The 13,577-nt window shown below is 43.8% G+C and overlaps 2 protein-coding genes across 6 annotated transcripts in view; one reads left to right on the plus strand and one right to left on the minus strand.

Moving 5' to 3' along the window:
* LRRC3C (leucine rich repeat containing 3C) overlaps nucleotides 1-5,484 on the minus strand; it is a 214,515-nt gene extending 209,031 nt beyond the window's left edge. For all 5 annotated transcript variants that reach the window (XR_004536802.1, XR_004536801.1, XR_004536803.1 and 2 more), the window contains exon 1: nucleotides 4,132-5,484. The gene's annotated coding sequence lies outside the window, so the exon portion shown is untranslated. The remainder of the gene's footprint in view (nucleotides 1-4,131) is intronic.
* CSF3 (colony stimulating factor 3) lies at nucleotides 4,103-12,320 on the plus strand. The gene is made up of 5 exons (XM_033918491.1): nucleotides 4,103-4,220; nucleotides 4,336-4,523; nucleotides 6,133-6,240; nucleotides 8,523-8,669; nucleotides 9,775-12,320. Exons 1-5 carry the CDS (start codon nucleotides 4,205-4,207, stop codon nucleotides 9,940-9,942), a joined length of 627 nt encoding a protein of 208 aa, XP_033774382.1. The 5' UTR covers nucleotides 4,103-4,204; the 3' UTR covers nucleotides 9,943-12,320.
* The last annotated feature ends 1,257 nt before the right edge of the window (nucleotides 12,321-13,577 follow it).

Genomic DNA, 13,577 nt, shown 5'->3' on the forward strand with positions numbered 1-13,577 from the left:
CTGCTGGAGGATCTATCCCTCTCTGCTGTCTTGAAAAAAAAAAAAAAAGAGTTTTCCAGGCTGTATGTGACTAGTTTCTGCTTTCAACAAATAAGGCTTAGAGAATGACACGAGGACAAAATTTTATGCGTCTCTGTGGGGACTCATTTTCCTGTCCCGTCCCAGCGAGTTCTTTTCCTGTCCCTGCCCCATTCCTGCCAGCTCTGTCCTCATCTGCACAAGCCTCAAACACTTTAAAATCATAAGTGTTTGAGGCTTGTGCGGTTAAGGCAGAGCTTACAGGGACAGCGACAAAACTCGTGGGGATGAGGAAATTGAGTTCCTGCAGGGACGGGAAATAATTTGTCCCTGTGTCATTCTCTAATAAGACTCTCATAGAGACTCGACAGTACCCTTTTCATAGTGATGAGGCTGGAAAGGTCCATCGAGAGAATATAGAATTTATCTAGAAGTTTCTACAACTCCAGAATAGTTAAAGCTTGTTAACAGTTTTCTAGAATATTCCCACTCAGTAATTCTTGTCTGTCACAATCTGCTTGTCATAAGAAGATAATGTCTCAATATGAGGAGCTGTGCTGGTTGGAGATGGGGCAAGACTGAGTCAGTGAGAGAAAGGAGCTGTAACACCATGAGCTCCTTTTACTGCATCGCCACACGCGCTAACCCTGCGCTACGCGCCAAGAACTAACGCCAGCTCAATGCTGCTGTTAGCGTCTAGCGCACGCTAAAACCGCTAGCTCAGCTTAGAAAAAAGGAGCCTTCAGGGCTCTTCTTTCAGAAGGGTTATTTGCCAGTGGTCAGGACAAGGGCGGTGGATACCACTGTTCCCTCTACGCTAAGCGGGAGACTTCTACCAACAGTCCCGCCAGTGGCAGTCACTGCTTCACAATCACATTTTCAATAGTAAGGGGACAGGCAAGCTCTGCTGGTCTCCTGGGAAACATGCCCGTCCCTAGCTATTGAGAAATTAGTTGGAAGCACCACCCTCTCACTGGCAAAAACACCGTTGGAGGACACTTTTGTATACCTATGGAAAGAGTTCAGAGTTTTAAGTTCTGGGCAGGGAAGGAAGGGGGGACTTGTTCAGAGGGGAGAGTGTGGCACAGCGGTTAAAAGCTATAGCCTCAGCACCCTGAGGTTGTCGGTTCAAATCCACACTACTCCTGACCCTGGGCAAGTCACCCAATCCCCCCCCCCCTTTGCCCCAGGTACATTAGATAGAATATGAGTCCACTGGGACAGACAGGAAAAAATGCTTGAGCACCTGACTAAATTCATGTAAACCGTTCTGAGCTCCCTGGGAGAACAGTATAGAAAATTGAATAAATAAAGGAATGTTTGGTGGGTATCTTATTGTTGCATGGAAGAAAAACTGTACACTGGCACTGATACGATAATCTTTGTTTTGAATTTTAAAATAAAAGAAAAAGAAAGAAATCAAGTGGAAATGAACAAGGAAGTAAATAAGCAAGCAAACTGATAAATAAATAGAAATGTGGGCAAGCCAGGGGCCCCAGTGTGCCTATGGCCCATCGAAGGAATAATCCTGCCCTGCTTACATTTGGACTTTTTACGATTATTAGGCTTTTAGCACGATTTAAATTGTTGGCCTCAAGCTGTTCCTATTGCATGTGCCTTGGGCGATCTCATCACAAAATGCAGTTAATAAACTGCAAATAAAGAAATAAAAATACTCTTTTGAGATCTGCCAATTGACCACTGTTGGAAACAAGATACTGGCAATTTCTTGTGTTCTACACGATGTCAGTTTTTCCAGTTATAAAAAAAAAACATACCTCCTCTTCTACGAAACTGCGCTAGCAGTTTCTAGCGCGGGGAGCCGTGCTGAATGTCCTGCTTTGCTCCCGATGCTCTTAGGAACTCTATGAGTATTGGGAGCAGCGCGGGACATTCAGCGCAGCTCTCTGTGCTAAAACCCGCTAGCACGGTTTTGTAGAAGAGGGGGAATATTAACCTAGTAATACAGCAGATAAAAACCTGAACGGTCCATCCAGTCTATCCACTATTTATATGCCTTATAAATTCATGATTAAATTAAATTGTCCTTTTTCTTTTCTATTTCTGGTCCATAGACCATAAAGTCCACCCGGAATTGTTCTTAGGTTTCAGCTACTAGAGCTGCCCTAGAAACTCACTCCAGACCAATCCAACAGTCTCGTTGTTTGCGCGATATATACCGTAAAGTCCGCCCAGCAATGTTCTCATGTTCCAAGTTAGTGGAGTTCCCGTCGCTGCCCTCCCTAGCCCATCCTACACCAAATCGCTATCTACATGGGTGTTGTCTACAGACCTCCAACTCAAGAGCAGCAAATTGATGAAGATCTTGTTGCAGATATCCAAAAGCTGAAGTACTGTTTCTGGATGATTTCAACCTGCCGGATGCAGATTGGAAAGTTCCATCTGCGGAATCGGAAAGAAATAGAGAGATAGTGGATGTCCTTCAAGGAGCTCTGATCACACAAATGGTGAAAGAACCGATGAGGGAAAAAGCGAAACTGGATCTGGTGCTCACAAATAGGGAAAGTATCTCTAATGTCCGAGAGGGTGCCCACCTGGGCAATAGTGACCATCAAATGGTTTGGTTTTATATAACAACTAAAGTGGAGGGCGGGCACACAAAAATCAAAATCCTGGATTTCAAACGTGGACTTTAGTAAAATGGAGGAGAATCTAAAGAAAGAGCTAATAAGATGTGAAGGCATACGGTAAGTGGAAAAACAGTGGTCCAAGCTGAAAGGAGCAAGAAAAATGGCTACCGACCTTTATGTGAGGAAAATAAATAAAACCAAGAGAAAAAGGAAACCGATATGATTCTCAAAACTAGTGGCAGAGAAAATAAAGGCAAAAGAGTTTGTGTTTGTGAAATATAAAAATATTCAAGAAGATAAGCACAAAAAGAAATACTGGATGAAAATAAAAGCAAAAGAATAGCCTTACTGGGTCAGACCAATGGTCCATCTAGCCCAGTATCCCATCTTCACAGAGGCCAATCCAAGTCACAAGTACCTGGCAAAAATAAAAATAGTAGTAGCATTCCATGCCACCGATCCAGGGCAAGCAGTGGCTTTTCCCATGTCTGTCTCAACAGCAGACTATGGACTTTTCCTCCAGGAACTTGTCCAAACCTTTTTTAAAACCAGCTACAGTAACCACTCTCACCACATCCTCTGGGTACTAAAAGAACATGAAATTGCTGATCTGCTATTAGTGATCTATAACCTGCCGCTAAAATTGTCTGTAGTACCAGAAGATTGGACGGTGGCCATAGACCGTGTAAGATTGTCTCATTTCTTCAGTTTATGCCATTCATTTTCTAATTAGAGATCCTGTGTGTTCATCCCGTGCTTTTTGGAATTCCGTCACCGTTTTCCTTTCCAGCACCTCCCTCGGGAGGGCATTCCTGACATCAACCACCTTCTCCATGAAAATTAATTTTCTAACATTACTCCTAAGTCTGCCTCCCTGCAATTTCAATGTATGCCCTCCAGCTATACCATTTTTCCCTTTTCTGGAAAAGAGTTGGTTCTATATTAATACCTTTCAAGTATTTAAATGTCTGTATCATATCTCCCCTGTCCCTCCTCTCCTCCAGAGAAAATACAAAAGTGAATCCCCCTTCCCCAGCTGCAAACTATCCTGTCCTCCGAGGGATGCTCTTTCCTCTCTTCTGGGAGTCCCCGTGCCAATTTGGGATTTATAAAGATGTCATCCAACTTTACTTTTGGGAACTAGAAGGAAGTGGCTGCTTCCCACAGCATTGCCTAAAGTACCCTGGCATGAAAGGGAAATTATAAGGTGTAGAGTAAAAATGAATCAATTTGTTCCATTGGTTATAATATTATCTACTGTATATTTAAAGGATGTTAGCTGTCCTGGATCATGATCTCAACTTACTTGCACTGATCCACATGACACATGACTGGAAAAGATTATTTTACGATTTTTGAGAAAAGCTGAAACAAGTGGAAAGGGAATTGACTCGTTTCTTTGAGCTCATGACAGAGTGACAGGTATATCATCATCAATACAATGGAAGATATCCTCGTTTAAGCATTCTTACATCACTAGGGATATTCCCAAAGTCAGGTATATAACCCCTCAGGCTCTCACCGGTGCAGCAGAAGCTCAGAAAGGCAGCGAGCACTCACTCGGATCCCCAGAGAAGACACCAAGTTCCCTCGGCATGAAAACGGCAAGAGGTGGGCAAAGGCTGCTACTGACTCTCTCTTATCAATCCAGAGCTCTTTGGAGATAACATTCTCTAGGGCAGGCAGATGTTCACTTCATTCTACCTCTTCCTCCTTTCTCTTCCAGATGTGGAGCAGCTGCTTATCTGCCTGGTTGTGATGTGCTCGCAGAAGCTGTGGGCAGCCCCCCTGCCTGAGTTCTCAGGGGAGTACGGCTATTTAGCCGGAGATCAGGGATTCCAGCAGTTCCTCAGCAACAACTTGGAGTTCAGCCTGAAGATCAAAACCAACGCGCAACAACTGCGGGAGGTTTTTGTAAGTAGGAGGAGATGGGAGCGCTAGAGAAATGCAATAGTAGGGCTTTAACTCCCTGCATCACCCCCATCCTTTGCTCTTCAAAGTGCAGGTCTAGGGTCAGGAGGCTTAAATCCAGCCCTAAAAAAGCACCCTTTCTGACCTTAACTCTTACCATGCCAGGGTTTCAGAGCAGCCAGGGAAGCTACTAGGGCTGGCTCCCGGTGAGGAGGCTCTCAGAAGAGAACCGGGTGAGCAGGGTTTCATTAGGGGGAATGGGCTGGATTGGAACTTAGTCTCCTGCTACTTCTTTTCATATTACAGAGCTACAGATGCACTGAGTTTCGGCTTCTGCCTTTTCCCAACTGCTGCAGAGGAGGGAAGGGGATGAGACTGGGGCAGAGCAGAAACAGTCTCTCTGCTCCCTGATCCAGCCCCTCCAAATTTTCTTGCTCCTTGTCCCTTGCCCGCCCACCCTTCCCCCACTCCTTGGTTCCACTTCTTTTCTGTCTTCAAATTAGTCTATGCGAGGAAGGAGGAAGAAGGTAACAGCTGACAAAACCACTAATTAAAGTCCAAAAGTCCCATTCTTGAAAGCATGCTCAGCGGTGGCTGGCGTTTTTCCTTTAAGTGACCTGGGTGGCAGAGATTTCTGCCCAGTTGAAGCTTCATATCTCCATCTGCCAAGGCTCCCGATGGTGTTCGGATGCCGAGATCCTTTGCTCTGATGTGCACCGAGCTCTCAGGAATGCTTGGGGTGCTGCCCGGGCACAGACAGGGTGTGCTTCTTGCATGTGCCAGTCTCTGCCAGTGGGAGAGGAAGTTTTTAGATGGACAGCGTGTGTGTGAGACAGATTATGGCAGCCTTGGTTCAGCAACTTTTCCTGATCTGGGAACTGCAGGGAGCATGCTTCCAGGAATCTGGCTTCCGAAGTTTCCACTGCATTGAATGCCAGGAAGAGTCTGTTACTGCCAATTTATTTCAGGGTGTGAGATGTTCTCGCAGGGGACATCTTTGTACCTTGACCTCAGAAGGTCATAGAAGCAGTGCTGAGGTTTCAGGTTTATTTAAAATTTGATAATATCGCTTATAATACTTCTAAGTGATGCACATTTTAAAAACCAGCGTCAAATATTACAAGAATTAGAACTTAAACCAAATCAGTTACTGACTAATATGATACAGAAGGATCAAAGGATTGAGGTAATTTATAAAATTAGTCAGAGACCACTGTTCAGGCAGTGGGCCTGATGGGCTGTCGCGGGAGCGGACCGCTGGGCGAGATGGACCTCTGGTCTGCCTCAGCGGAGGCAACTTCTTATGTTCTTTTGTTCTAACTACAATAATTATAGGAAAGAAACAAATATGGGCAGAAAAAATTGGTTATTAGGGGGAATGTCTGGAGCCTCCTATGGTTGTTGCTTCTTTAAAAAGAAGCATTATTCAATTAAAGGTTTAATTTTGAAAAGCGTCTTTATATAGAAAAGACTTCAGGGAGCTCTTAAACCTATCTCCTTCCCTTTGGATGTTATGTCTGTCGATGGGGATGGTTGAACTCAGCAGCCTGGCCATGATGTCCAGTCTAACTCTGATTTTTTCTCTCTCTCTCTCTCTTTCTCTGTACATTAGTGTCAAGACTACAAGCTGTGTAATGAACAGGAGCTGAACCTGGTGAGAAGGCAACTGAAGATCTCACAGGCACCCCTGGATCAGTGCCAGAGTACGAGCTTTAACCTGGTGAGTGATGGGTCCAGCCTAGCCCCCGGGTGCCCACAGCAGAGGTGGAAGAGCACTGGGAGGATATTTTGTGCCCCCCACCCAGCAGAATTACTGCAGGAATCCCACTGCTCCAGAGGTAGCTGAAGAAGAAGTTTCCGGCTAGATTTATGCCTCAAGTGAAAGTTTTATTGACTTTCTTTATCCCTCCCCGCCAAATTTGAAACTATACAGGGATCATCTGGGCTTATTATTCCTTTTAAATAAGTGCATTTCAAATGTTTTACTATTTCATGCACCTGCTATTTCCAGCACTGCAATGGTGACTCCTGTTCCATTAGCCAAGATGTTCTCTCTCTCTTTTTCTATTTTACCAACGGGACTGTACATTTATAAACTTTATAGTCGTCTGTCATGTTCAACTAGCTAGCATCTTGGTATCCCCCGTTCTTTTTGTTATTGAGGCCACCTTGATCCAGAGCCCTGTAAGCTCGACACATTCTAAGACTGAGAGTAGTACTAAGGGGCCCATTTGGGTTTCACAGTGTAGTGATAATATGTCTCACTTAATAGCTTCTGCTGCACCTCCTGCAATCTGAGCTTGTAGCTATGTTGGCAAATACCTTCTCTGTACCTGTTGTCGGCAGCTCCTTTGCCCCATCCTTGGCCTGTGCCAATGCATGGGATGTAAGGCTATTCTTATGTTCTTATGTTTTCCACACTTTTAAATGTTTTGAGTCCTATTGCTAAGTTTTTAGAGCACGGGGTATGGAAATAAGATCTCCATCCAGTTTGTTCTCTAGATTATGGTCTATTTTCATCTTGTAAGGGCTAGATATTAAATAAATTCCAATTGCACCTCCTTTAGTTCCACAGCTTTTTTGCTTTCCATATTCGGAAATGTTATCTCTGTGTACCTGGAGGACAGTACGGCTGGTACATAATGTGCCTTGCTTCTTATTTTCTAACCAAAATACATATGTTGTGTTTATTGCTCCCAGGGTGATCCTCTTATCAGGCTGCCAGTGTGCTGTGTACTAGAGAATGACACGGGGGCAAATGTGTCTCATCCCTGCAGGATCCATCTCCGTCCCCATGAGTTCTGTCCCATCCCTGCAAGCTCTGTCCTCATCTGTCCAAGCCTCGAACACTGATTTTAAAGTGTTTGAGACTTGTGCAGCTGAGGACAGAGCTTTCAAGGATGGGGCAGGGACAGGGACAGAATTCATGGGGACGGGGATGGAGACAGATCTCACAGGGACAGGGACACTGTCTCTACTGTGTACTTTAGGAGGTGAAAAACGGCCTAGTGGTAGATCTGCTGCCTCGGCACCCTGAGGTTGTGGGATCAATTCCCAGCACTGCTCCTTGTCATCCTGGGCAAGTCACTCAATCCTCCATTGCGTCTTTTACAAAATAAGTACCTGAATGCATATAAACCACTTTGAATGCGTAACCACAAAAAGGCAGTATCCCCGGCCTTAAACATTGTTCAAGTGCTTTACCCAACTGCAGAAGCCCTTGGCCTTTCTGTGCTTTTAAATCATATTTAGTTGTCTGCCAGTGTGATTCACTAATGTCTCAGAGCAGGCTTTTCCCAGCCCCCCCCCCCCTCCCTATTAGAAGATTAAGGAAATGGTAAAAGGGCTGGAACACTGCCCATACGCCGAGAGGTTGGATAGGCTGGGGCTCTTCTCTCTGGAAAAAAGGAGGCTCAGGGGAGATATGATAGAGACCTTCAAGATCATGAGGGGCATAGAGAGGGTGGATAGGGACAGATTCTTCAGACTGAAGGGGACAACAGGTACGAGGGGGCATTCGGAGAAACTGAAGGGAGATAGGTTCAAAACAAACGCAAGGAAGTTTTTTTTCACCCAGAGGGTCGTGGACACTTGGAATGCGCTACCGGAGGAAGTGATCAGGCAGAGTACGGTACAGGGATTCAAACAGGGATTGGACGGATTCCTGAGGGATAAAGGGATCGTGGGATACTGAGAGAGGTGCTGGGATGTAACACAGGTATAGAAAGCTAATCAGGTAATGAGTATAGAAACCAAACCAGGTCGTGCATGTGAAAGACCGGAGGGTTAGGACTACGATGGGAAGATAGGACTTCAATGAGAAACCAAGGTGGCAAGAGAGCCTCTTCTGGTGATGCAGACAGGTCGTGACCTGTTTGGGCCGCCGCGGGAGCGGACTGCTGGGCAGGATGGACCTGTGGTCTGACCCGGCAGAGGCACTGCTTATGTTCTTATGTTCTTATGTTCTTAATGTTTCTGAACTCCCACTTTTTCTTCTTCCAGGACACCTGCTTTACTCAGATAAGGAACGGGCTCCAAACATATCACGCTGATCTTTCTACCATTCAAAAGCACCTCTCTGCTAACTCTGTGGCCATCGACAGGCTGAAGCTGGATATTTCTGACATCACTAGTAACTTCCAGCAGCAGGTAAGATGATCGTTGACCTCTCGGCTTCTTAAAGATTCCCAGGCAGGACCTAGCCTGGTCATCTGAGGGCAGTTACCTCCAGGCGGTAACCCTTGACCTTTGTCAGTTGTGTCAGCAGTAAGCTATGTCTTGAAGGGAAATGTTCAAATGCCTTCTCTTCATTTCAGGCCTTGCATATTATTCTGTACTTAAAATATAGGCCTTGCATATGAAAGCACGCCACACAGAGAACTAGAGCTTCTGATTCATATTGGGAGAATGGGGGTGGGGGGTGGAGAGAGAGGCAGCATGATGGGTGACAAAGGATTCTGGGAAGATTGGAGCAGGTGGTTTTTCTCTTCAATTCATTAAATATTTTATGGTTTATTTTATTTAATATACCACCCTTCCTTATGCAATAACAGAATGGTCACAAAATTTATAAAACATACAGTAAAAATAAATACCATGTTTCCTCGAAAATAAGACAGCGTCATATTCATTTGGGGCCCAAAAAAGGCACTAGGTCTTATTTTCAGGATATGTACATGATCATCTCTCCCTCCCTCTCCTCCACCTCAATTCTTCCTCTTTCCTTTCTCTCCCCCACATGTGCAGCATCTTTCCTCCCCTCCCTCCTATCCCCCTGTGCAGCAGAATTTTGCCCAGCTTCTATCCTTCCCTCCCTCCCATCCCTTATGCAGCAGAGCCCTTGAGCTCCCCCCGCCCCCACCACGCAGCCGAACCCTTGTTGACGTCATAAGTAATGCAGCAGAGTGAAATCCCTGACGGACAAGGCCAAGCAGCCTGTTTAGAGTGCTGCCGGCCCGACGCTGCTTTGTTGAAGGTAGGGCTCGCTTGCGGTCGGCAGGGAGGGAAATATGGAGGGTCAGCAGAGGTTTGGCTGTGCATTGCGGGGGGAGGGAGGGGGGGGGGTTTGAAGAGTTTCTGGCGAATCCCAGGACTAGGGCTTATTTTCGGGTAAACACAGTATGTTCCAAAAAGGAAAAGAAATAAAATTATATAGAACTAAAAACTATTACAAATTAAAAAGAAGAAGAAAAAAAATCAGTTGTATCTGAGGAAGTGTTCACTGATACTTACATGGATTTCTTGACTTCTTTAGATGGAGACCATGAGTATTGCTGTGGTGAACTTCCCAGACTCAGCAGGGCAGACTCTGAACTTTCCAACCACCTTCCATGAGCAAGCCGGAGGGTACCTCGTCCTCTGCAATCTCCAGCACTTTTTGGAAACTGTGTACAGAGCCCTGCGCTTTCTCCAGAAGCAGTAACCTGTGCTGCTTTTCTGCCAGCTCGCCCCACCCAACCCTTTTTGAATTCGCTTGGCTATGACCAGGTACCTTGTTTTCGTTTTATTTTAAGAAAATTACCACTTGCAACAACCCTGTCATCCCTGGTTACAAAGAAGTGATAAGAAAGACAGAGAATGGCTGGATTCTGTGTCAGCACACCAGGAAGCAAATACACACAGAACGCTGCTGGATATAAGACTTCCCTGTGCAGCCGAGAGGGGTGGGGAATCCTTCTCTGATGCCACTGTTCAAAGCACTTGCACAGCAAAACCTTTGCCACCAATTTGATACCGGGGATGGCAACAGCAGCAAGTTACTGAGTCTGATGCCAGTGACAACATGATGGTCCTCCAGCTTGGTGCCCAGTTACAGCAAGAGCCTTGGCTACAGATGAGCTCTCATAGAAGTCTTTCATGTCAGGGTGTGACGTGGGAGCTGCTTTCATCCTCACGGAGTTTTTCAACGCAAGTCTAGGCCCCATTCTTGGCTCTGCCTGCATGTGGACCACGTACTTCTCAAGCAACATTTTAGTCACTGTTATTTTGTTTATTATTTAGATCAGATATTCTATTTTTATCACTTCTAGAGTCTGTGGTTATCAGGGCCATCAACACTAGGATCCCCTACTGCAAATCACCAGGTCCTGGTGGGCACAGTCTGTGATCCCATGTGGTCCTGATTGGCACAGCTAGATTACTGTTTAATATTTAAACAACAGAGATACAGATATCTGGGCCATCCAGATGAAAGTAAACTACAATTCATATTTATAGCTTTACGTGACAGTGGTCACCGATTGGTAAATTCTGAGCGGAGGACAAATTACTGATTACTGCACTGAACACAAATCAGGTGAAGTTTTGGAATGTGTGTTTAAATCCTCCTCTCCCGCTGCCTCTCTCCTTGATCTGCAAATAGGGCCTCTCTCCCACGAAATCATCGCAGAATGGCAGCTGGGATCACTCCAGTTAATTTTATAAAACCTGAGGTACACAGGAGTGTGGCGCAGTGATTAGAGCTACAGCCTCAGCACCTTGAGGTTGTGGGATCAAATCCCACATTGCTCCTTGTGACCCTGGGCAAGTCACTTAATCTTCCACTGCCCCAGGTACATTAGACAGATTGTGAGCCCATTGGGACAGATAGGGAGAATGCTTGAACTACCTGTATGTAAAGTGCTTTGAGTGTGGTTGTAAAAACTACAAAAAGACAGTATACAAGTTCCAATCCCTATCCTATCATTCAAACCAAAGGATAGGCAGCTAGAAAATAGAGACAGCTATGTTTAATCGACAGAGCTAGTGTTGTTATGAACCCGTTGTTTAATATTTAAACTCCAAAGTATAACTCTAGTGTGTATTTATTATCTAGTTTATAAGCAATTTAATGTGATGGTTGTGTTTTCTATAAGTTCTATACCTTGTCTTTCTGTCTTGACAAGATTGTAAGCTCTATTGAGAAGGGACTCTCTTATGTGTATCTCTAAAGTGCTATATTGCACTTACTAGAGCTGTGGAAATTAGTAGTGCTAGACAGTGCCTGCCCCTGTGAGCTTCCTAGAACACTTCTATAGATGCTATTCTTCACCCTTTCAAAGCCAAACAGCAAGATGCATTCAGGCTAGATGGTTCATTTGTATGACAGGCCATAAAATTCAAACCAGCCTAATTGATCCATCTGGCAGAGAAATCTGAAAATCCTGCCTCTTCTGCAGATGTTCAGGTGGACAGGGACAGGGATAGGGAATATTTCTTACCAGAGCAGCTTTGGGAGCTGATGTTCGATGACTTGAAAACATCTGGTTAATATTTCAGCCCTGCTCTATCAAGGCTCCTCCCCAAAGACACAGAAGGTAAAAATACCTTGATGAAACAAACCCTAAATATTAAACAGAAGAACACTATTCCCTTATAGTCAGAGTATTATTTTGGCTTCTGCAGGTGTGAGAATTTAAATTTAGACACAAAGAATATTCTCTGAATTTTAGGACTGAATATGGAAAGGAATTTCTGAGTTCATTCCTAGCACCCATTCCACCTATCATTTGGTTTGTTTGCAAAAGATACAGGGTGTATTGTCCATCTGTACTTAAACAGCACATTATAGCTATCATGTTATGATTTTGTTTTGGTATGGTTAAGTTTCATCTCTTGTATATCAAAAGATGTGGAGGGTCATTTTCAAAGCACAAAGGGCCCCATTTACAAAGTCGCAGTAGCGATTCCCCTGAGGCAAATGTCCTGAAGCCCATTCAGTTCCTACCGCGGCTTTGTAAAAGGGGCCTAAAGTGACTTATGTTACTATGGGGTCCTTTTATTAAGGTGCACATGCTAAATGCTAAGATGCCCATAGGAATATAATGGATGTCGTGTGCGTTAAATCGGTTAGCACCTTAATTAAAGGACCCCTATGTAACTTTGTAAGTCTATGTGCTTTGAAAATGAGCACCTTAATATTCTAAAAAGAGGAAAAAAAGAAAGTATGTATCCTTGAAAAAAAATTAAGCAATTTATTATGAATATGTTAACATATATTTATTAATCTGAAAGATTTTTAATCATGTCCACTTTTCCATTTTGATGTATTTTTTAAAATGAAATATTTATTTTGTCTGCGCACTTTTTAATAGCTGTTTCAGTAAGTGCTATAGGACTGTTTTATTTTCCTGAGCCAGTGTCTATCTGTGTCCCTTTTTTGTGTCTGGACAAGGATAAACTTATGCACATAACTTTCTTGTCAAGGGAAATTTATGTGGATAATTTTCAAACACAGACAAGAGCTGGAGGGCAAGAAAGTGCAGCTGGTTGGATTGTCCATGATTTTCAACATTTATAGTTCTTTGCACTCTTGACGATAAACATCCATTAGTGGATTTTTACCTCAGGCTTCCCGTACCCACAGACAGCAAGCTTTTCACCCCACCCTCACCCCAAGTCATGGCCAGCCCCTGTGTTGACACTTCCTCTTCCAATCCATCATGTTGTAGGGGCAATGTATCTGCCATTTAGGCTGGCCATCTGTAGACAGTTACCTGTTCTACCAGTTGGGAAGTTCATCCCTGCAAATACTCCTCTATTCCATTATAACCCAACCATGTGGCTCCAGAAAAAAAAAAAAGAGAGATTGAGATAGTCAGGTTTTACTTCCATTGAAAGCAATGGAAGTAAGAAGGATGGATTGAGACATCTGGGTTTTACGTCCGTTGAAAGCAATGGAAGTAAAACCCAGATGTCTCAATCTGTTCTCCTTTTTCTGGAGCCATATGGTAACCCTACTCAGGCAGCATCATCTTAAACATGTCTCGTGCTGACCTGATAAAGAACATTGAACGCTCTAAAGCTTTGTAAAAGGGGCTCATAGTGAGAAGTTCACCTATCTCCTACCACTGCAACCAACCAAGAACAGAACAGAATTGGAAATTACTTGAATTTATTCCTATTATTGTTATATTATTATTATAATAATTGTTATTATTAATTTTAAAATTATTTATTGATTCAGTTTTGTATACATACGATATAATTTATGAAATAATTTCTACTTTCTAATTGTGAGTTTTATGATATTTATATGATATTTATACTTTTTTGAATGTGGATTTTACAATATTTTTA

The sequence above is a fragment of the Geotrypetes seraphini genome, chromosome 13, assembly GCF_902459505.1.
Source record: "Geotrypetes seraphini chromosome 13, aGeoSer1.1, whole genome shotgun sequence".
NCBI classification, from domain to species: Eukaryota; Metazoa; Chordata; class Amphibia; order Gymnophiona; family Dermophiidae; genus Geotrypetes; species Geotrypetes seraphini.

Excerpts from the sequence above, each read along its gene's own strand:
- CSF3 (XM_033918491.1), top strand. Across the intron at positions 6,241-8,522 it reads AGAGTACGAGCTTTAACCTG|GACACCTGCTTTACTCAGAT; the intron begins GTGAGTGATGGG and ends TTCTTCTTCCAG. Across the intron at positions 8,670-9,774 it reads CTAGTAACTTCCAGCAGCAG|ATGGAGACCATGAGTATTGC; the intron begins GTAAGATGATCG and ends TGACTTCTTTAG.